General features: G+C 38.2%; 1 protein-coding gene across 1 annotated transcript in view; it reads left to right on the plus strand.

The window, feature by feature from the left end:
- KIZ (kizuna centrosomal protein) overlaps positions 1-25,168 on the plus strand; it is a 73,500-nt gene that overhangs the window by 2,185 nt on the left and 46,147 nt on the right. Inside the window, exons 2-5 of the mRNA XM_081950503.1 lie at positions 15,714-15,776; positions 17,848-18,010; positions 19,021-19,110; positions 23,523-24,132. Of these exons, the coding sequence (XP_081806629.1) occupies positions 15,714-15,776; positions 17,848-18,010; positions 19,021-19,110; positions 23,523-24,132 (926 nt within the window). The remainder of the gene's footprint in view (positions 1-15,713; positions 15,777-17,847; positions 18,011-19,020; positions 19,111-23,522; positions 24,133-25,168) is intronic.

Here is a 25,168-nt window from a genome sequence, read left to right on the forward strand (position 1 = left end):
TAGGACTCCTAGATCCCTCCTACAGTTACTGCTATAGAGCCAGATACTTGCTATTGTATACCTGTGCATTTGGTTTTTCTTGCCTAAGTGTAAAGCCTTATTTTTCTCAGCACTGAATTTCCTTTTGTTGGATAGGGCCCAATTTCCTTCTGAATCTTGAACCTATCTTCTAAAAGCTTGGCTATTCCTCCCAGTTTAGTGTTGTCTGCAAATTTGATGAGTTCCCCTTCTATCCCCTCATCTAAATCATTTACTATGATGTTGAAGAGAACTGGGCCTAAAATAGAACCTTGTATGCTTCGCTCCATGTACATGTAGTTCTACTGAGGACTACATGTTGAGGGTAGTTAGTCAACCTGTTACGAATCCTTCTGGTGGTGATGCTGTCTATTCATATTTTTCTATCTTACCAAGAAGTAGGCTTTGGTCTTCTTTGTCAATATCTGGGACTATACTCCAAATATTAATAAGTGAGTCCAAGACAAAAGATAAATGTGACTCTTTCACAGTTACATTTAATTAACCTTAAACATAAATAAATCTGGCTATTCAACATGCATGCATTTGATTGTTTTCCAGTCTAATACTAAACATTACATTTGGGTGTTAGGTTTTTAAACTTCCTAGAAGTTGCACTGGGTAAAAACTCTTAAGATGGAAACTTAAATTCCAGGCAGAATGGAGGAGAGAGATATAAAAAATGACTGATAAAGATTGGTCTAAACAATTTTGGTTGCTGAATATTTGTTTTCCGAAAGAGCTTGGGCAAAATTTTTGAAATGGTGATGTTCAGGATTGGTCAGAATAAAGAAGTGAACCATTATGGGACAAATCCTCCTGATACAGAAGACTTTTGTGAACGCTGACAAGACAAGGGAGCTTCTGCCAGTCAAATAATGAGACAGATATCCAAGAGGAAGAATTCAAAACAGAACATAGGTGTAACAGTACTTTTATTTGCTCTTTACTGTTGCTTGCACCTGAAAGAAGGTAGACTTCACTGGGAGCAATTTTAGAGAGCACACTGACTTGCTTGATGACCTCAACTCTTTCTTAAATCGGTCCTAGAAGTTATCTAGATAGCATCTCAGGTATTGTCTGGGAAATTTGAATCTCCTTGGAAACTGTATTTAGAATCTCCTGTTTGATTAAGGTTTGCTTTGTCTCCAAGTGGTTGACAGGTGTCTAATCATTTTTATAGTGCTAGGGCAGTGATGGCAAACCTCTTTGTCCTTGCGTGCTGAAGTTGTGCGTGTGCGCATGGTAGTACATGTGCATATCCACACCCACAATGCAATGCATCTCACACACCTGCCCATGTGTGTGCAAACCCCCCACCCCTTGCAGAGGGGGAGTTTTCACCCTCCCCAGGTTCTGGAGGCTTTCCTCAAGCCTCCAGGAGAGTGAAAATGGCCTCCCACAGACTCCAGAGGCCCTCTGGAGGCCAGAAACGCCCGTTTCCGAAATTCTGGAAGTCCTATTTTTCGCCCTCCCCAGGCTCCGGAAGCTTTCCTCAACCCTCTGGGAGGGTGAATATGGCCTTCCCTGGGCTCCGGAAGCCCTCTGGATGCCGGAAACACACCCATTTCTGAACTTTTGGAACTTCAAGCAGTCCCGATTTTTGCCCTCCCCAGGCTCTGGAGGCTTTCCTTGAGCTTTTGGGAGGGCGGAAATAGCCTTCCTTCCCTGGGCTCCGGAGGCCCTTCCTGAAGTCTGGTGCCAAAAACGGAGTGTGGTGGCCCCCGAAAATCAGCTGGCCGGTGGGAGGTGTGCATGCATGCGTGGGGTGTGTGCGCGCAGCAAAATCAGAATTAAATACCAGTTTCTGGCAAAAAAAATAATGGAAATCATGGTAATGTGATTATAAAATGGTGAAAACACCCCTAAATGTGGGCCAAATGCCCAAAATGTAATCTCATGGCTGTAAGGGAGGCGGTTGTCAGAACTTTAAACCAGTTTATAAGTAGTTTTGAGGAGGTCCATTATAATTTAAAAGGAGGTTTGTAAGAAGCTCGGAGGAGGTCATAAGTCAAGAACTAGCTGTAGTTACAGCCATTAAAATAAAAAAGGCACTCTAGGCTGAACCCAATACATTATGAGGACCTAGGAAATAGACACATTAGCAGTTTGGAGGCAGAACATTCTCCATTTGCAATTTGAATTTCATTTAGTATATACACTAGCCAGCTGTATGGTATGGTGGTTATAATTGATGTAGGTAACATATTTTGCTTACAGATAACATGAAAATTTAGCTACAGATGTCAGGTTAACACATGTTTCACAATTCATGGCAGTGTAATACTTGGTAAGGTAAGGCAGTAAAACATAGGTCAAGGTTAGGCATATTTGATGTCTAAATGTATTGTAATATCACCAGTCTTTGTGTTACCTTGCTTTATAGTCCCAATTTCCAAACATTGGCATTAGGCTCTGTTTGTTAATGCTCTGTTTTGTCAATTAGGCTTGGTTCTAGTCGCTGCCTGCTTCTAAGAAGACTATTTTTGTTGAGGCTGGGACTCAGATTCATCAGAACTAGTTTCAATGATATTGTTCCTCTCCACAGTTATTGAGCCCAGGTTCTTTCTATACTCTGCACAAGATCACTTTCTCTTTAGTCTTCTAGTGTAGCTTTGGAGCATCATTGTCACAAGCAAAATTCTTTGGAGAGTTTGTTCAGTTATGAGAAGAAGATTGGTGTAATGGATGATTCATGCCATCTCTTGTGAGAAGGAGCTAACACTTTACCTGAAATGATGTACTTCTTAGTGATCAGATAGTTCCATATTTGAACAGATGGCATCTGGGTGAGCTTGGCATTTTGATCTGAATCTTGGGGATTGTATCTTTGTTGCTTAGATGAGATAGTATCTATTTTTTTCCCAGGAGTTCTATGTCAACTTGTATTAGGCTGCTGGAATGGATTGAAAGATGTGGTCCGCTGATTCTAATTAATGGACATTGTGCTGCCCAAGATAGAGGTTTTCTTTGTTTTGGGGATAGCCCTGATCACAGATATACATTTTACTACATTGTGAATATTGTTGTGTGGTAACTGTTTTCTAGAACCTTTGTTTGTAGGTATGCATATTATGGCTCATCTCTGATACCACTTTAGTCAACATGTCATTCAACACCTATTTTGAAGAGATCACCATCTTCAATCTTTGAAAAGTTCTTTAATATCTACATATGATAAATTTCTAGCAGTTCTAGAGCACTTTATCAAGTTTGTTGTCTATCCCAGTCCAGGGCTCTCTCTGGATCATTTCAAAAGGTTGCCTTGATCATTTCTGATGGATTTGTGTCCCAGCCATTTTATAAAAACGTTAAGTTGGATGCCAGGAAGTGGGATTAATAGAAGCTGCACCTTCAGGTTCTGTGGAGAATCACTGAATTTCATAAGTCCCAAAGTCATAAGTTCTCACCTAGCTAAAACGTATCTAGATAAGCTAATGTTTCCCCTCATGTATACGGGAATATACTGGAATCTTTCCAAAGACAGTCTCAAAAATGATATTATTAGACTAAGATGCTGTAAACAACCTCCATATCAGGATGAACTAAAAAGGGCTGACTAAGGATAGGATAAATATGTGGAATGGCAGAAGACTGCCTTTTTTTTAAACACTAAACTGTAGGAAAAGTGGCCCAAAGAAAATATCAGTGAAGCAAATTGACAAGCTATATCTAATTTGAAACAAAATATCTAGAAAACGTGAAAATCCATTATAAGAAGTGTCCTATGTCCAGTGGCACTCCTAGCAACGTTGGTCTCCAAGGTCAACCTGGTCCAAACACTTGCTAAAAGAATTAAGAAGTTAACTGGCAAGGTCAGGTGTGCTTGTAAATTTTCTGTCTGATCTGAGACCTTTGTCAAGATCTGTTGAGTTGTGGTTTGGAAGACATTAAGTGGTTATGCTTATTCCATCATATTTCCTTGATCCATCTGAGTATGTAGGAGTTCTATCTTGCAGTTATAAATCTTTGTATAATGTTTGAGAGTTACTGGATGGAAATCAAGGACAATAATGGTTATAGAATTGAATCAGTGTAATAACACATCCCTATGAGGCAAGTTTGCTTTAGCCAGCTCCTCAGGGAGAAGAAGGTTATATAGTGTATCGGAGTGCTTCAGTTCCTACTGTGACTTGAACAGCAGCCCCTTCTCTTCTTTTAGTATAACTAGTTTGTTTATATTTTAGCCACTTTTAATTTCACATGAGCTTTTTTTTTTCTTCAGCTGCCTTTAATTTGGTCTGTGTTACATCTGATTCTGGCATGTTGGTTCCAACTCTACCACTCTTAGCAAACAAGTTTTTGAGCAGCAACTGCTTCTGCTCTAATTAGGTCATTAACAACTACTGTGGTGTTATTCAAGCTTGATGACTTTAGCCAGTTTCTCTCATTTGCTTGAACCTGTAGCCTTTTCTAGTTCAAGTGTTTCCCTGGGATTAGAAGTCACTATACTCTGTTTTTGGGTTAGTCGCTGGAATGCTTTTGAGAGGGTTGGTTTTCTGAACTCATTCATTACCTGTGGGAGCCATTGTCTGGGGTTTCTGTTCAGTCTGTCCATTAAGGGGCCTCTAGATTGCCATTCAGTCTGACTGTGATGCTTCTTAATAGCAGGAAGAGTTTTGAAAAGGTTATGATAGTTTGGCTGCAGTATCACGTTCTAGTCCTCTATATGCTTTAATGACTTATCAAAGGATTTTTTAAAACTCTGCTGATACTAGCTTAAAGCCATATACTGCAATTTTATAGAGTAGAAATACTATTGATTGAAAGTGTTAAGGATTTTTTTAGAAGGAATTAGTTTGGCAACTTTACATTAAATTTACATTGCCTCTTTTTCATTGAGTGCGCAGGCCCTGCTCCTAATACTGGATTCCAGTTCCATCAACTATAGCCAATATGGACAATGACCAAAGAAGATGGGAATCATGGCACAACAACATCTGCAAAGGCCTAATTCTTTTTAACATTACATGTAGTTCTTGAGTTATGACCATTTGATTAAAAATCCGGAATTATGATGACCTGGGAAAGGATGCCTTAAAACCAATAAGGCACCCTTATTGTAAAACATTGCGCTACCATTCTTACAGTCATGTGACTGCAATCTGGGTGGTTGACAATCTGTTCATACGTAGTACCAGTTACCTCACAATCATGTGATTGCCATTTGCAATCTTCTCTGACATCTTACTGGGGAAGGTTGCAAGCTGTTCCTAGCTCCTGAGAGGACTCTTGCTCTGGAGGCTGGCTGAAAGGTCTGCCTCCTCAGGGGAGTTGAATGCTTGTAGCAGAGTGCAGAAACAATAACTGAAATCCTGAAGATTTTGGCTGCTTCCTGCACCCTGCTAAAGGAGTTCTGTGGATGGAGGAAGCTGAACTCCTTCAACAGGCAGCTCTTTCAACCAGCCCCCCCCCCCCCCCCCCAGCAAGAGGGAGCTGAAATATAATTGGAGAGCATAGAGTCAGTATAGTAAAATGAGAGGTATGTGGGGTTTCAATCTGGTAGAGTACGACCTAGGAGACTTGGTACAGGCCATGCATTAATGTCTCTTCACTCAGGGGCTGAAAATCCTGCTAGGATTTTGGTATGGAGGATTTTCAGCTCAGGAATACAGCCTCCTAGGATTCCTAATTTGATTGCCTGATGATAACAACCAGGTGTGCCAGTATTACAGTCATTTTAGTGAATCCTCACATGGCAGTCATGTGACATCTGCTTAACAACCACTTAGCTCAATGACAGATTCAGTTCCCTGTTGTAGTTGTAAGTCAGTAATTACCTGTTCTTTTACAAACATGCTGTATAAAGATTATTTACAAAAATAGTAAAACACTATAGTTATCAATAATTTGATAACACAGATAACAAGATTTGTGTTCTTTGACTATCTTAATTTGAAATTATTATGTGTGCTTGAGGCCCAGTAATGCCATCACAGTGGCCATGGAGGCTTGAGATCCATTGCTATGGTATTACTACTTAATTCACTGCAATTGTTCTCTCTCACACATATGTTATTTCTAACATGAAGAACAATATTTACTTGTTATATTTATATTCTCTTTTTCCTTCAGGAATTTAGGTGTATAAACACTGAGGGCACAAATGAAAAATGAATTTCAGGTTATAGGTGGATTGTTTAGCAATCGGAGCACACCATTTAGTTAGTAATCATTAAGTGAATCTGTGAAAATCTTTTATTAATAACTTTTGTAAGTTCTCTGGGGAACATTTTTTGATTAGGAGTTAAGTAAAACCATTCTTTAAATAATAACTGCATGAACAATGTTTTGATATTATCCCCATGAGAAAGTTGGCTGGATGACTTTGGACCAATCACTTTCTTTCAACTCACCTCACCTCCTTTGATTGTTGTGAAAAAAGTAGGAACTAGGAGTGTTAGGTATGTTTTCTGCTTTGACTTATGCATATATAATAAAAAGGTGAGATAAAAATTAATAATTTGAAAAATTAATTAGTAAGGCATGTAGAAAATAGCAGAAGAGTTGACATTTAAGTTGTTTTATTGCATTTATTTATGCAGGAAATGTATATCAAACCTGAATTTTACCAAGACATAATTGGGAAGATAAAGAAGGTAGATCACTCAAATATTTTAATTTTCCATACATTGAGAGAGTATTGTACTGTGATGTTTGAGGCTAAAAAAATGGTAACATCTATAACTCTACATTATTACGCTGGTGTCGTTGATTCCCCAACTGCAAATCTGCTAGTGGCAGTGTCTATTATGATTTGTTTTATTTTACCAAGAAGTCAGCTTTATCACATGCCTTATTGAAATCTAAATATGTTATATCCACAGCATTTCCTTGATCACTAATTTATTTGCTTTATTAACATGTGCTGGCTTCAATTAGTCACTTCCAAATTCCACTTATTCCACTTAGATATTATTTTGTAATTCCAAATTTTATAAGTCTGTATATCCCAGAAGTCAACTTGACAGCAAGTTGTTTTATTTCGATTGGCCTGAAGGTTTGGGTGACAAAACTTTATTTGGTCAGAAGTGTATATCAGAACTGTATATCTGAAGTGACATACAGTAATTTTTCTTAGTTTAGTTTTGGGAAAAATAATTGTTTAAAATTTTATTATCACCATCCAAAAATGATAAATGCAGAATTCTTATACAGAGGTTATCACCTTTTATTAGTTATTCTCTTGAGAGTAGTATCTTGTGAATGTGGACAGAGGTATTCAATTGATTATGCATCAAAACTTCAATAATATTGTATGAGCAATTAATGTAAGATATAAGTTGTCTTCATCTAGAGCCGTGATGGCGAACCTATGGCACGTGTGTCAGAGGTGGCCTGCAGAGCCTTCACCAGCTGCTCTTCTGGGTTCCGTCATGCGCATGCAAGCTAGCCAGCTGGTCCGGTGCACATGCACACTGGTCAGCTGCTCTCTTCTGGGTTCCAGCTGGCTGGCGCGCAGGCATGGCACAACAGAACTCAGAAGAGCAGCTGGCCCAGAACTCTCTTCAGGTCCGGTGCTCCAGCTCGTGCTCCAGTTTTGGTACTCAGTGCTGAAAAGGTTAACCATCACTGTTCTAGAGTATATCAGGCATACTAGAGTATACTAACAAAATTCCAGGCTTATTTACAGCATAATAGTTTATTTTGTTGCACTGTCTTTCTTTCCTTTTATATGCTTTATATACTGTATTTTTCCGTGTATCCTTTTTCTTTAACATATTTACCTAAAAATGGAGAGGCATCTTATACATGGGGGACTGAGAGGAGAACCACGGTTGTGAAATTGCCAATATCATATCTCTGCAAACTAGCCTCACAAGCGAAACTTCCGATTGCAGAGACAAGCTAACAGGTTTCCTCCAATCACGAGCCTTATGTAACTGACGCTGTGGAGAGCATGTAGCCAGTGCCCAGATGCAATGGGAAGCGGTAATGTCGGAGGTTCTGAGCCCATAAAAATGTCAGAAAACAAAATAATAAATATCGGTACCGGTAAACAAATGTCTTACTCTGCAAAAGAAATTTAATGTTTAAAATATTGATTTCTGAATTTTGGGTAAGAAAAGGGGAGTGCATCCTATACATGGGGACATCTTATAGATGGAAAAATATGGTAGATTGTTTCTTTTGCCTTTGTAAGAGATGGATGAACATGGAGGAATTTTGGGGACTTGTGAGAAATCTAATAAAGAGGTTTAGCCTTAGCCAAAAAGGTTTTGTTACAGACAGTCCTTGGTTAATGACCACTTCTTTAGCAACAGTTCAAACTTGTAATGACATGCAAATCTATGATCGTTTAATCTACTGTGACAAGTGGTACTTATGATTGGTCCTTGATGTTCTGGCCACCATGGCAACTTTGTGCTCAGTTGATCATGATCTAGGTCAGCGATGGCGAACCTTTTTTGGCTCGCGTGCCACAAGTGGGGGGAGCGCAGGGGGGTCATGTGCGGGCGTGCCGCACCCATAATGCAACGTGCGACCCCCCCCATTTTTACATGCTTTTTTCGCCCTCCCCAGGCTCCAGAGGCTTTATAGGAGCCTGGGGAGGGCGAAAAGAGCCTCCCCTGCCCCCCCAGAGGGCCTCCGGAGGCTTCAGGGACCGGCTGGAGGCTTCCCTGAAGCCTTCGGAACACTTAAAATGACCCTCCAAGCAAACCGGAAGTGACTTCCTGTTTGCTTGGAGGGTTGTTTTAAGCGCTCCGAAGGTGTCAGGGAAGCCTCCGGATGGTCCATAAAGCCTTTGGAATGCTTAAAACGACCCGCCTCGCGTGCCCTGACAAATGGCTCCGCGTGCCACCTGTGGCACGCGTGCCATAGGTTCACCATCACTGATCTAGGTGCTGGGCAACCAGCCTAGATTTCCAACCTGGATTTCTAACTATTGCAGTATTCTATGGTCACATGATCACAATTTGCCACCTTCCTTGACACCTTCCTACAAGAAAGTTCCAGTCACATGAGGTTCTCACTTAATGACCTGTACAGACATCATTTAATGATTGGAGAGTGTTGGAACTGCCATCACTAAGCAGCACATTCATGTAATGTTGTACTTTACAACTACATCGCTTAGCAAAGGAAATTCCAATCACAGTTAGTGTGGTTAAGCAAAGACAGAACAGAATAACAGCATTAGAAGGGATCTTGGAGGTCTGCTAGTTCCTGCTCAGGCAGGAAACCCTATACCATTTCAGACAAATGGTTGTCCAATCTCTTCCTAAAAACTTCCACTGTTGGAGCATTCACAACTTCTGGAGGCAAGTTGTTCCACTGGTTAATTGTTCTAACTTTCAGGAAATTTCTCCTTACCAGTAGTTCTAAGTTGCTTCTCTCCTTCCTGCCTTCAGGTGCTTTGTAAAATAGGTTGATCCCCCCTCTTCCTTGGGGTAGGCCCTTACGTATTGGAACACTGCTATTATATCACCTCTAGTTCTTCTTTTCATTAAACCAGACCAGTGATGGTTAACCTTTTTGGCACTGACTGCCGAAACTGGAGCACGTGCCAGAACCCAGAAGAGAGCAGCTAGCTGTTGCACATACCTGCGGGCATGCACACCAGCTGGCATGCACCGGAACCCGGAAGAGAGCAGCTGGCCAGTGCACATGCACGCCAGACCAGCTGGCCAGCACGTATTTGTGCAACGGAACCTGGAAAAGCAGCTAGAGATGGCATGCGTGCCCACAGAGAGGGCTCTGCATGCCATCTCTGGCACGTGTGCCATAGGTTCCCCATCACGGCACTAGACATACCCAATTCCAGCAACCGTTCTTTATATGTTTTAGCCTCCAGTCCCCTAATTGTCCTTGTTTCTCTTCTTTGTATTCTTTATAGAATCTCAACACTTTTTTTTTCATTGTGATGATCAAAACTGGATGTAGTATTACATGTGTGGCCTCAGCAAGCCATTAAAAAGTGGTATTAACACTTTATGTGATCTTCATTGCATTTTGTTAGATAGGGCCCAATGTTCAAGCCTATCAAGATCCTTCTGTATCCTAAGCTTATCTTCTGGAGTGTGGGCTACTCCTGCCAACTTGGTGTCATCTGCAAATTTGATGAGTTCCTATTCCCCTCATCTAAATCATTGATGAAGATATTGAAGAGTACTAGGCCTATCCTTGGGGTATCCCACTGCATTTTTCTCTCCATGAAGATACAGTTCCATTAAGGACTACACATTGAATGCAGTTGGTCAGCCAGTTACAAATCCATCTGGTGGTGATGCTGTCTAACCCACATTTTTCTATCTTACCAAGTAGGTTGTGGTCTACTTTATCAAATGCCTTACTGAATTCCAAGTAAATTATATCCACAGCATTTTTCTGGTCCACTAATTTTGTCACTTTGTCAAAGAATACAATAAGATTTGTCTGGCATGATCTCTTTTTGACAAACCCATGTTGTTTTTTGTTTATGACTTTGTTTGCCTCTAGGTACTTGCAGATTGGTTGCTTGATTATCTTTTCCAGAATCATCCTAGGTATTGATGTCAGGCTGATAGGTCTGTAGTTTCCTAGTTCAATTTTTTCCTTTTTTGAAGATGACAACTACATCAACCCTTTTCCAGTCTTCTGGTAGTTCCCCGGTGCTGTAGGTTCTTTGAAAGATATGGTTCAGTATCTGTATTATAATGGAAAGTTAGCTGAAATAGCACAGAATGTTCACTATGCTTACATGGATACAGAAGGGCAGTTGAGATGTAGTGGAAGTGTACATTGTGCTGTACAGCTGCTATAGACAAACCTGATAGTAAGATTGCTATGGAAATACCACTATTATATGCAGGCACAGAGGTAATCTTTTGGGGTATTTTCCACTTGGCTAGAAATGTGCAAATGAACAAATATAGATTTAGCCCAGGGGTCTGCAACCTTAAACACTCAAAGAGCCATTTGGACCCATTTCCAACAGAAAACACCAGGAGCCAATAATTTAACAACCAGTGTGACTGGGTGGGTGTGGTCAACTCCACATCACTCACTCCCACCCAGTCACATAATCCCCCAGCCATGTCGTGGCAGGGTTGGGCCAGTGTCTTGGAGTGGAGAGCTGGTCGTGCGCCTCCCTGAGTGACCAAGGCGTGCCCAGCACCAACAAGGGCCGGAAGAAGCACCCACGAGACCCAGTAAGAGATGAGGTGCCGGAGAATCAGCCCCGGCCATTTCTCTCCACAGCAGAGGGATGAAAGGAGGGAGCCACAGCAGAGAGATAAAAGAGCCACATGTGACTCTGGAGCCATGGGTTGCTGACCCCTGATTTAGCCAATGCAACTACACACTTTCAAATGCCTTATATGACATTGAGCAAATAAGCGTGTCTATTTTGGGTCTTTTACACATTACGTAATTTGTCCCTGCATGTCTGATCAACATTTCTGATTCGACACACAGAAAAATACGGCATCCTTCACTTAATCCTCTAGGGAAAGATTGAAAGCAAATGAGGTCCAGGCAGGAGAACAACATCATGGCTTCAAAACCTAAGGGGCTGGTTTGGACAAAACTCAGCAGCACTTCTTCATGCGGCTGTTGACAAAAATAGCATTGCCAACATGATCGCCAACGTCTGATGATGGATATGGCACAAGGAGAAGACGAAGATGTCTGATCAAGACTGAAGATTCTTAATAATGTTTTGAAGACTTTTAAACCATGTCCTGACTGAATAGAGACATGGACCCAAACCTTACCACTCAACTGGCCAAGAAGAGTACTAGATTACTTTCTTTCCCTCTTCCTTCCCCCCCCCCTCTCACACACACAGACACATTTCTCTTTCATTGCACCAACAATTATGTATCTTTCCTTTTCTCTCTTTCTCTTTAAGCTCTTCTAGCTTTCTATAAGTTTCCTTTGCTTTACTTTACAATCATTAATCATTTCATTACAGATTAAGATCAGATTGTGGGGAGAGAGTTTCTGGGGTTCATTCTAGTTGAGATTTTGCATTAGAGCAGTGATGGCTAACCTTTTTGTTGTTGGGTGCCAAAAATGTGAGTGCGCGCGCACAATAGCGTGTGTGTGTGCCAGCACCCATAATGCAAAGCACCCCCCTACATGTACATGTATGCACAACCCCTCATGCTCCTCCCTACATGTCACACTGCTTGCCTCCAAGCTGAGATTGGTATTTCACCTGGGGGGGCGGGGGAGGCCGTTTTCGCCCTCCCCAGGCTCCAGGAAAGCCTCCAGAGCCTGGGAAAGATGAAAATGGCTTCCCCCGGCCCTCCAGAAGTCCGAAAATTAGCTGGCCGGCATGCACATACGTGCTGGAGCTGATGGCTCGGGTGGCAGCAGTTATGGCTCCGCATTCCATCACAGCACTAGAGCTTGACTCAACTGATGCAGAGAAATCGATTGTTTCCTTAAAGAGGAACACAGCAGATACTTTTGGGGCAGTGGTGGGATACGAGTACCGGTGCCTCCTGGGAGCACCAGGTACCATTCCGATACAGTGCTCTGGAGGACCCACCCGCCTGCCCTCCCTCCTGTATTTTAGCCGATTGGGGCTTTTGCGCACATGCACGGAGCATACAGCACCTGCGCGACACTCAGCCGAGCAGTTTTAGCATCGCAGGCAGTAAGTACGCATGCGTGTGTGTGTGCTGCGCTTGTGCACATGGTGGATGCCGGGCCCCATTGCAGCGTATCGGTTGCAACAGGATCCAGAACCCAACACTGTTTTGGGGGAAGGAATGACCTTTATATGCACTGACAATACTATTATATGAGAAATGCATCTGTATCAGAATAATTTGCTTCAAGGAGGCATCTGCTTCAGAGAAGACTCTTTCACACTTCTATAAAGTAGTCCTACATCAATAATTATCTATTTTTAATCTAAAAGAATTACATTTATTTAAAAGACAAAAAAGTTGAGGTATATTTTATAAGAAGCGGATGTATCAGTTCTATATGCATTATTCCTATTCTTTGTAATAGTTACTGTATTATACTTATCCTCTTTATTATCATATTTGAAAGCTATATCTCCACTGAGACTTCCAATTATAGCCAAATACAGCTAATGCTGCCTGTATCATTAGCACAAATAGAAATAAAAATCTGTTTATTTTCTCTGATACAATGTACCTGCTCATTGTATTTATAACATATATATATATATATACTGGATCATACTCCAAACAAAATTTTATATGATAATAAATTTAATTAGACTTTAAGTAGGGATACTATGTATGTGATGAAAAAACTGAGATGAACATTTTTTATATAAAGTTTTTTATTGTTTCATTTTCATAACATATAACCACATGTACGTATACTATTACATAGCCAACATCATATTATATTATTAAATGCTTACATCAATTCATCTTACCATCAACTCCCAAAAATAATTAAACATTAGCTATTCTGCTCTCCATACACCATATTTGTACCTTATCCATCACTTTCTTCTCCCTCTCTCCTCCTCCTCCCTACCTCCTTTCTTCCCTCTGTCATCCTTCTCTTTTCTACTTCCCCTTCCTCTCTCCTTCTCCTCTCTCCCCTTTCCACTCCTTCTTTCTCTCCTCTTCTCTCCCCCCCGCCCTCTCTCCTATCTCTCTCTTCCTTTACCACTCTCCTCTACTTCATACTCTTCATCTCATTTATTTGGTGTATTTCAGCTTCTGAGCGAGCTCCATTTTATGTTGCTGGTATTTATAATTCCTTTTCAATATACATATTTAATTTTAATATATATCTTCCTCCTTTTTTTAAAAAGAGAGGGGAAAAAGTATACATATATAGTAATTGTGTTTTAACCCACCCCCCCTCCGGTCTATTTTGACTGAGATGTAGGCCTAGTTACAATTCCCAGCTATTCTCATCATTATATTTATATAATTATGCATCCTTACACGCCACAAATTTGTGATTCTGTCTTTAAATCTCAATAAATTTCCATTGTAAGTATATTTCATGTTCCCTCTCCATTTTTCCATATTTTGGCTTAGGTTACCCTTAACTGTCTTTAAATAACAATCCTTACTGTTCAATGATCATTACAATTCCCTTAGTCTACTATATAGAATAACAAGCAGTTCACACACAAAAAACAGATGAGCATTGAATGGCGACAAATATTAATAATTTTCTATGTTACTTTTTTGCCATCTATTGTTTATCACAATTTTTCCCAAGTATGATAGCTTAATTTAGAGTGCTATAAGACTTTAGGCTTCAGTATAGCTTGAAGCTTATAAAAAATTAACTGATGAATCAAATAAACCAAATAAAATTATGTCCATAAGAAGAGAGCAATATCTAAAACTATCAAGATTCAAAATAAATTGTTGAAAGCAAATTAGAACAAAATGTTCTGATTTTGAAGTTTGTGCTAAGATTGTATATAAAACTATAATTAAATAATTTTTTTTTTAAAAAGCATAATTTACTAATAGTTTCAAAGAATTGGCTTTCAGGGATGTTTTCTGCCTTCATGTTATCACTATTTACCTCTTTGTTTATTGGAGCCATAGTTCAGGAAAGAAAAAGAAGAGAATAATGAGGCTTCTGCAATGTTTGCAGTGATACACATAATTTTTATTTTGTTATATTTGGGAAACAACATGGTACTTTACTTTTGTTATTGCAGACAGTTGTCCTTCCAGATATACCCTTAATAACATGTTGAAATATTTCCTGGTTACTAGGGCAAATGTATAGCACTGTATGTGAGAAGATACTTGTGTATAACATATGGCCCAGAGGACTTCTTAATGTGTGTATTTAATTCGACATCTTTCAGTAGTGCATGATCCCAGTGCTATGTAATTACCCTGTTTCTCTGAAAATAAGACCTCCCGGAGCCATGAGGTGACCATGCTTGCTGCCTCCTGGACCTCAAAAATAATAAAACCTCCCCAAAAATATACCGGGGGTTAAAAGAAAATAAGGCCCTGTCTTATTTTTGGGAAAACATGGTAGATATTATAAATATTATTTACATTTTGTGATTTCTGAAAGATTATTCTAAAGCTGTGATGGTGAACCTATGGAAAAATGCCCAAAGTGGCATGCGAAGCCATGTCACCCGGCATGCACAGCCTTGTCTGTTTGTTTTCTGGGTTTCTGGCGGCATGTATGCCCAACGATCATCTGTTCTTTGCGCACGTGGCAGTGCTGAAAACTGGTGTGCACATGTGCGCCGGCCAGCTGATTGTCAGGCACGCATGCATGATAGAACCCAAAAGTTCGTTTTTTCCGGAACATGATCCCTTTGTGCCTACAGCAGAGCTGGCCTGTGCATGTGCGTCAGCCAGCTGATCGTTGGGCATGCATGTGCACTAGAATCCAGAAGTCCAGCTTTTCCAGAGCATGGCCCCAATGAGCGCACGCATGACATTTCAGCGAGTGCCAAAAAGGTTTGCCATCACTGTTCTAGAGTAAATGTTCGTCTGTAATCATTCATTATCTGTCATGATACTGTGACCTCTAATCACTGTATAATCTTGTCTAAATAAGAATTGTAATATATCAATATTTGAGACATGTGGAGGAAGGAGGCTAGGGTCATTGTGAGCATTTATTTATGCTCACAAAATATATATATAAAAATTTATATATCACACAACTCCCAAAACTCTGGAAGCCTTACAATGCTATATAGTTTCTCTTTGTGTACTGTAACATTATCTATGGTATTTAGAAGATTCAGTAACTTCATTCTATGTTTGTTTTAGTGAGTCAAAGAGGGTGGAATTGGAAAGAAAAATGCTTGAATACAGCACACCTGATACTTCCATGTAAGCTTTTTAAATCAACATTTAGTTGTTTCGTTTTACTATGTATTATTATGTAATGTATAGTATGGAAATATTGATGTTTAAAATTTATTTAACAATACGATTAAGTACAGTGCTCATTGGCATATATAGTTAGTTTTTTATGGATGCATAAATATTGAAAATTGGAATGGGGAACATGAGTGGAGAGAAGGCACACAGGGAAAGCAAAAATTAAATCTAGGTCACCACTGATAAAAAATAGACCAGATGATGTAGAAAAATAGTAATAGAAATATTACTATCAGCCACTATGTTTGAAATTAATTGTATGAAAAAGTGAAGAATATGCAGTTCAACTATTCAGAAGAAAGCATGTCTCATGTTATCATATAGGACCTCTAAATCTGGGTGCAATTCAAGGTGCTGGTTGTCACCTTTAAAGCCCTATATGGCTTGGGACTGGCTTACCTGAAGGACTCTCTTTTTCCGAGAGTTTCTGATCCAGACTGGGCATGCTGCAGATCCTGTCACCCAAAGTGTTGACTGGTAAGAACTGGAAGACAACTGTAGCCCCGGACTTATGGAATATTCTCCCCTCAAAGATTAGAATGGCGCCCCCGCTTGGCACAAAGATTTAAAAACTTGGCTATGTACCTGGGCTATGTACCCAGGGCTCGGAAGGTGTTAAGGGTCCTGTTTTTTGGCTTTACTATTACTTGATTAATCATCATAACTGCTGTTTATTTATTTTATTGATGTTTTTATTGTTTTGATTATTTTAAATTGTTTTAATTACTTTAGAATTTTAGAATTGTAAGCCTCCCAGAGTCATTTGATTGAGTTGGACAGCTACAGAAATTGATTGATTGAATGAATGAATGAATACAATAAATAAAATTGATCAGCAGAAATAGCATAACAAATATATTGGGCTGACCACTTGCCCAGAATACTAGCAGCCTAATTTCCTAGGATTTCTAGAGTCTTATTTTAAAATAAAGACTACAGTATTGTTGAAACTTTTTAGAAGGTAGGCAGAATCTTAATTTGAGAATCAGATACTTACGGGATTCCAATGGCTGTAGTCCTGGATAAAAATTTAACTTTCCTTGCCAAAACGTAACAACACACTGACATTGGATGTTTCCCTTGCCTCCCTATTCTTTCTTAAAGTTATGCCTCTCTTGTGGCATGCATATATTTTAATGACTATTTAATAAGTAAGTATTTTCTTTGCTGTAATGAATTGCAACTTGTCCTAAGAATGCATAGCATATGATATGCCCATCTCCAGATATAGAACCAAATAGCTGCAGAATACTGAATGGTTCAGAGTGAGCCCAAATTTTTTTAAAGAGGCTCCTTGAAATAGGAGAACAGCTACAAAACATCTCTTTTTGAATTGTTAAAGCTACCATGTCTTTTTCACAGGCTCACATGACACTATGTAGAATCACAGAAGAAGTTTCTGAAGCAGTTTTGTGAGCCTAAAAAAAATGCAGGTGTTTAATAGTTTGAAAATGTTTTGCATTGCTCTTAAGTAATCCAAAACACCTTGTGTGAAGGATTTAATAACTACTCTTTTTGAGGATAGCAGAGGGATGCTATGTTCTGTATAAATTTTGGGTAGAAAGGATCAAAGGAAGAAGGTGTGTTTAATTCTTATCATCTCCAAATACTATTTTAGGAGTCCGGCGAGTGCATGTATAATTTGATTACTACAGAGATGATTCATTTAGACCTACTCCTGTTTGCAATTGTGTTTTTGTTCTTTAAACATATGCAAGCAAACAAAAGGGAGGGACGAGTGAGATGATCTTGGGCTGCATGTATACTCAGATTATAACTGGATTATACTTCAATGGAGAAATTTTAAATTATTGTTTTGAATGTGCTATTGAAGAAGTAAATTTGGACATTTAAAGTAAAAAGGAATAACCCCCCAACATTGATTACGATTTGTTTTTATAGTTCTATCTACCATTAACTTTAAATATTATTTTGATAATCCTTTGTGTATTTTAAAAAAAAATTCTCTTTACAAAAGTAAGCTGGTACAGTTTATGGTTGATTTTTTGTTTCTCTGTAGAACTAAATTGAAATACACAAATCTAAAAAAATATTTAAATGAAATATGTGAACGGCAGAAGAAATCTCTGCTCCGAAACCAAGATTTATTAAAAGAATTTGATTGCATTGAAGCTCACATTAGGAAGTTTGCTTCAAGATCAGAGTTCCTTCAAATGTTAAAGGTATGTTGTGTTCTATCTGTAATAAATAACAATAACTTTGAAGCCTAATTTGCCTATTCAGGAAATCTTACATGACATGTTGATAAGTAAGGATAGCAGTAGGCTGCTATTTTCATCTTTTTAAAGCTTTGGAAATGTGGTAGGCTGGAGATCTTAGGGGTCCTGAATATCTATTGCAACATGATTTATGTACCTGAAATTTAATTGTTAAATATGCAATTTGAAGTCAGTGAAACAGGGCCTAAAAGAATATACAGAAAATGTTTCTTGGCATTTCATTTTATTTCAAATTCTTGTGATTCTCTGGTATTCCATGTGCAGCATGTGATTTTTAGTAGCTATTAATTCATTCTTAAATGTTCATTATGTTTTAGAAGAAGGTCTTATATTGAATTTACTGCATCATCACCTTGATGCCTTTTGCCAAATGTACACATTTTAATTCATAATTCTAATGTATTTGAGTCTGTTATGTACATAATACCTCAAACAAAGAATTTTGTTTCAAACTGAAGAAGAAATTAACAAAGTTCTAAAACTTTTTGTGTAGTTTTAGACAATTCCATTTTATATACTGTATTTATCTGAATGTAAGCTATTTTCCAAATAAATTAATGTTGAAATTGGAGATTATCTTAAATTTCTGAGAATATAGTAATGGAGGCATGTGAATTTTTTCCTGTAAAATCTTCCTTTTTTCTGGTTAATCATCTCATATTAATAACGTCTTCTTACATTGTAGGGTAAATGCAGCATTCAATATGATTAAAAATGTATGTAGAATATTTAAATGAGAATGTATTCAGAATGCTTTCAAACATGTTAATTTTTATACTGCATACTACATATTACTGCATAAACAATCCAATCATATAAAATACTTAATTTAAAGGAAGAAGAAAAACATATGCTTAATTGGTTTCCACTGAAATCAGTGACACATCTGTTTAACTTTGGCTACATCACAACCTGAATGCTTAATGATTATTTATAATCTCTCCATATACTAGGCAGAGTATGAAAAAGAAATTAAAAATAGGCTGTTAGTTGAGAGAAAAGATACGTTAAAACACGAAATGAGAGATGCTACTGAACATCAGGTATGTAAAAATTCTAAAGGCATTTAAGACTATTTTCCTTATTTTATTTTTTCTTTCTTTTTAGTTTGTATTCCTTATTTTTCCTTGTTCTTTATTTTTCAATTATTTTAATGGGAAAATTTAGGCATGTTTATATTTCTTTTTGGATCAATGGAATAGAAGGTACTGATTGGATTGTAGAACTATCTTAATTGAGAAGGTTTTTGCATTTTTTTAAAAAATTGGTTGTAAAGCTTGTGTTGCAGTTCTCACATGTCATTTAAACAATATGATTTTAGGTAAGAAGCAAAATCATTGTGAAATTAATAAACAAGAATTGAAACCCTCACTTCCTAGAACTATTCATCTAACATTCTTAAGTTCTAGACTCAAAATAGTGTGGCAAAGTCTTGTAAATTTTAATTGAAATATTTTGAATTTATAATTTCATACATTTTGACCTTTCTTTTCCCTCTAAAAAGCAAAGATTACATACCTAAACCACAGACAAAGCCGACAAGTAATACTCAAATATATTCTGCTATATATCTGTGGTAATGCAGCCTTCTAATCCCCCCTCCTATCTCCATATAAATGATACAGTTCAAGACCAGAACTGTTTTTCTTCCCTAAAAGCAGGAAAGCTCTTTTAGATGAAATGACTAAAAACATCTTGTAATAACTTGGAGCATGCTGGCAAGAGTAGTCACTTGTGACTATATGTGAAACCCCCTCAGCTAGTCGATATTGTAATAAGCCAAAATTGGTAGCATCACTCCATTATTCAGAAAAGCCAACAGCATGCTTGTCCCTTAGGCTACAACATTCATTAAGGAAAGCTTACTGGGCTGAAAGCTGGAAACAGATGATAACAGGATATGATTTTCATATTTAATGCATTCCTTGGAAGAGTATGTGTGCTGCAGATTGATAGAAGAATCAACTGCTACTTTACTGAAAGACTTTCTAGTTTGCCCTATAGCTACCGATGGAATCATTCAGCCAAGAAATTAACTTTTCCTCCTTTTACCTGCTTTATGTATCAGCTAAGCAGGCTGTCTTGCTGCCAGTAAATGTTATTATGCATTTAACTGTTTGGTATTTAAGACTCTTATCAGGAAAGAAACAGAGGCAACACTATTTCATGTGTGTGTGTGAGAGAGAGGGGGGGGGGAGAGATGTGTTTAATAGTGGCAGGAAGGTTTTCTTCATTGCATTAGCAGTTGTTAATCTGAGGTTATAGATTTCTTTTTTCCTGGTCCTAGATTAAAAAGGTGTTGAAACCTTGAATTTAGACCATTCTTCCTTATATAAAGAGCAAAGAGCTTCACCAACCTTGACCTACCTAAGTAGACTTGTACAATATAAACATTCATTTTGTTCATATATTTATGAAACAATATGGATAGAATTCTAAAATACTAATTTTCCCTGTGTCCATTTTTATATAATGACACCTAAAATATTTATCTGAATGGTTTTTATTTAAAATATTTTATATTAGATATAGAAAAGCCATAGAGTACTTTACGATTATTACAGTATTATACTGCGAATTGTTTGTGATCTTTCACTGTTCATCTTAAATTTATTAATCCTCTGTAGGAAGGTGATAGCTTTTACAAATGCTGGCTAGGAGCCAAATGACAGTATACAGAAACAAAAACACTTCTGTAAGCATAGGTGGATAGAATTTGATCATTCTTCCTCTGCAGCTTGTATTCTAGACACTAGGCAGAGCTGTTTACATATTAGGATTCTGCAAGATCATTCAATAAATTCAGCATAGCCCTATCATGTGTGTTGAAGTGACTTTTTATTTTTAAATGTCATCAGAACTCAAAGTTAATAGAATGCAAGATCATGCACAAAACTACACATGTATATCAAAACTAAAATCAATCAAACTAGTACTGATGTGCTTTCATTTTAAATCCACCTGAAGCTCAGCATAAGCAAGACACTAAAGTTGAAGTTAACAAGACTATCCAAGGATCAGAAAGATCTATTGGCTGTATACAGATAGCTCTCAACTTAAACTGGTCACTTAGTGACCATTGAAGTTATGATAGACACCCCCCACCCTGCTCCCAAGGTACTTACAATACAGTTCCAAAGTTCTGCTGGCTACCCCCCTTCCCCCATTGATACCTGACCACAGGCACTTATCAACCACAGTCATTTCAGGCACTTGGCAATCAGCCTGTTTTTACAGCCATTTTCAGAATCTTGTGATCATGTGACTGCAATTTATGACATTCTTGATAACGAGTTATTAGTTCCACTCCCCCCCCCTGCCAAAAAAATGCCCCACAGTGAACAATGGGTTTGCTAAACAATTGTGATATTTGCTTAACAACTGTGGCAAAAAGAAATTGTTTGGTCATCACTGATTGTCATGACTTATGACTGCAACAGGCAGGCTCCATTAAGGTCGTATGTCAAAAATTACCTGTATGGATTTCCAGAACACTTGTCTAATGCAGCTGGTTGGTTGGATGTGATCAAGCAATGCCAACATTAGATAGAGTTCCAATGTACGATGGCCTCCTGGGGGATGAGATGCTGGAGTAGCATTATGAATATAGCCATATGAAAGTTGACAATGGTCATGGTGCCAAAGAGGTAATTTTTATGTTGGTTTCCATCCTGACAAGACTATCCCACTCATTTGCTTTTTGGAGGCAATGCAGCTAATGCTGATAAAATGGATAACTGCTATATAGACATTGTTTTCATTGTTTGTGATGTTGAAGCTATATAATTTAGCCACCCTGATAGCAACTTCTCAGTGCAATGCATCATGGTTATATTCTTCTCATGTAAGTAACTGAAGTTCTTCATTGTGAACCAGTACCTTCTTGTGTGTAGCTACTGCACCAGTTCAAGGTGAAAAGAGGTAAAAGGCATGAACCTATCTTCAAGTAATCCATGTATCTGGAATGTAGTGCATGCTTATTGGGGTCCTGTTGCTAACAGTAATTCCAGCGTTTTCCATGCAAACTTGCTTGCTGAAGATATAACAATTTTGCAGTGGAAGATAGTATCCATAAGAGGTTCTGGAATTGAGCAATGCTACTTTTCCTGATTATGTAAAGTAATTACCTGTGCAATCGCATGCCTTTGAAGTATTGTGTTTTCATACCAGTGTTGTTTTACCCACTAAGGCAATATCTTGTTCTGCTTAAGGTACCCTACTATACTAGTCAGCTGGAGAGTTTGCACACTGCAGCAATGTTAAGTTCCACCTCTTTTGATCAATAAGCCCTTGCCTTCTCACCATGTTCCTTTCAGTTGTCCCTCTGCCTTTCTAGATCATGAGACTGGGAAGACAGGATTAAGCCGTAAAAATGAAGCTTGATTTAAAATGAAAGCAGTCTAATAATGTATGTGCATGTATACATGTGCAGCCCAGCAAATATTGTTGTGCTATCAACCTGGTGCACACATCTCATTGGAAGAATTAATTTTCTTAATTAAAGCAAATCTTTTTTTTTCATATTGAAGGAAAGGGGAAAAGTTTTAACTTTAAAAGATGAGTTCTGGATTCCTATCCCAGACAAGATTTCAGACTAGGGATCTCTAACACTTAATTCTATCATTTGTTGAACTGAAAACCCAGTGAGTGAAAGGGCAATCTTTTTTGTTTCTCTAACTAGTGAAGCCTTATGCTGCCTTAAAGCTAAGCAAAGTTAACATTGCAAAAATATTGCTAGGGGATGCGGGGAGTGCTTGAAGCATTCAGTGAATCTCAGTAATAGAGCAGATTAGTCAGTGTGAATTGATATTCTGGTCCTCCCTATGTAGTATTAAAGTCAAATCCCAAACTGGCCTTCTAACATGTGTACATTACTTTTCCCCCACAGCATGTTGGCATTCCTTATCACTTTTAATTTAACTAACTACTGCTGTTGTTCGGGCTTGAGAAAGAAAATTAACTAAACCCCAAAATAACATAACAATCACAGAACTTTCAAATTGAAATAGTAATTTTCAAAATAACCAGGTTTTATTGTAGGTATGAATCAAAACTACTGAATGTGAAACTTTTTTTGCTTTGAATAATTTGCACATCTGTAGTGTAAATTTCTTCCAGGTAGTGCTTTGACAATGTGTGCTGACTTATTGCTAGCTATGTTGCTAACCCCTTCAGAGCACATATGAAACTTAACTTGACAATACATGTTGCATTGCTATATACTGCTTGTGTTCAGTGGAGTGGAGAGCCCTTCCTTCATCGCCCTTGCCATCGTTTTTCTTCATTTTTTATTGTAATTTTTTGTGAGCCACCCAGAGTCATTGAGAATCTGATGGCATAGAATTTTAGTGCATTATCATTGATCTTTTTTAAAGGTGTATTTTTCAAATAATTCCTACTATAATAATAATGAAAAAAATTGAAAGTACTTTCTTGATTTCCAACTGTTTTTCAGACGGTTCCAGAAGCAAGGCAGTCAGGAATTAATGCCAGGACAGCCATGTCAAGAGGACTATATCATACAGCAACTATCTTTATGGGCCGCCAAATGTCAGCTGTCTCAAGTGTTGAAGATTTCAGTACACTGCAGAAATCTGAACTCAAAAAGAGCTTTTCAATTTCTGACCCACATTCCTATAGACAACCATCACAGAGCTGCTATATGACAGACAGCTGTGTAGTTCAAACTAATAGTGATCTACAGTACTCAAATAAGTCTGACAAAATAGATGGGAAGACATCTCTGCTGAAAGGTGAAGAAATGCCAGTCACATCTAGTGTATCATATGAGAGTGAAATAACTTCTTTAAAAGGGGAAAGTATAGCAAATAATGACAGCAATAATTTTGTGGAAAACAAGGTCTACCCGGAACATAAGTCTCTCCTACACAGAAAATTAAGTTCTGAGAACAGATCCACCAGTTTGAAAAGTTACAATTCCTGCAAATCATTGACCCGTGAACATTCTTTACAATATGAACAAGAAACTAAAGAGCCAATCTCGTTGATCGGTGATCCCGGTGTGCTTGTTTCTGCCAATGAGTGCTCAGAAGAAAAATCCCCAGGTATAAAGATGGTCTACCATCAGGGCTTCTAAAGAAAAGGAAGAAAGCTGTCCTTCAGGTGTATTTTTGATGATCTTGTCCTATAACTGTAGGGTCTACTTTTTGAATGGAAAACAATAATAGGAATGCAGTTAGAAACTACTAAACTGTTTACATTATGTTTCATTTATTTGTGACCTTGCTTTATTTGGAATTGTTTTCTGAGAACTCAGCCACAGAGGGATATCTCTTGTTTTCTTTATTATTTAAAGCAGTATATAAAGGTGTAACAGAACATAATCAAAGACCTTTTAAAATATAGTATTATTCAGGTGAAATATATAGTTACTTGGCATTTCTAAATATCTAATGATTCCATATCTCTGATATTAGATGTATATTTTGTTTGGCATATAAATCAGTCTTGTTTATGACAAGATTTGAGTTAGATTTTTGTTAAATTTTTAAAAAGTAATATTTTTTGTCTCATGAAATCTTAGTGAAACCGCAATAGTTCTGCTGACTGAAGAATTGCAATTTCATCTTTAGATTCTTTTTAGGAGAATTCAGAATTGATTTAATTTAAAATGGACGGTCGAATTTAATCTCATTAAGCTGCAAGAAAATATTCTGTTTCTGTGACAATGTTATTCTCTTGCAGAGGTGGGTTTCTACTGGTTCGGTCCGGTTCGGCCAAACCTGTAGTGTTATGCTAGCCTGGTCCCATAATCGGCAGCGACCCAGGCTGGCCACGCCCCCCAACCGGTTCCCTGGTTGCTTCTGTCACTGCCACCATCTTTTTTGGGAGTTCTGTGCATGTGCAGAACAATTTCAATTGAACTGCGTGCACGCAAAGCGCGCACACGAGCCAACCAGCAATAAAACCGGCTAGAACCCACCCCTGTTCTTTTGATATTCTTTCCAAGTATTGTGGGAATTTCTAAATAGAATTTTAAAAAGTGGTATTGCTTTCTAAAATATTCCTCCATAGGCATATTGTGAGATAGTTTGTCCTAAATTTATTGTAGTGGATGGTTTTATAAACTAACCAGCGTGC

This window comes from Natrix helvetica (genome assembly GCF_964273705.1).
Source record: "Natrix helvetica genome assembly, chromosome: 4".
Classification (NCBI taxonomy): domain Eukaryota; kingdom Metazoa; phylum Chordata; class Lepidosauria; order Squamata; family Natricidae; genus Natrix; species Natrix helvetica.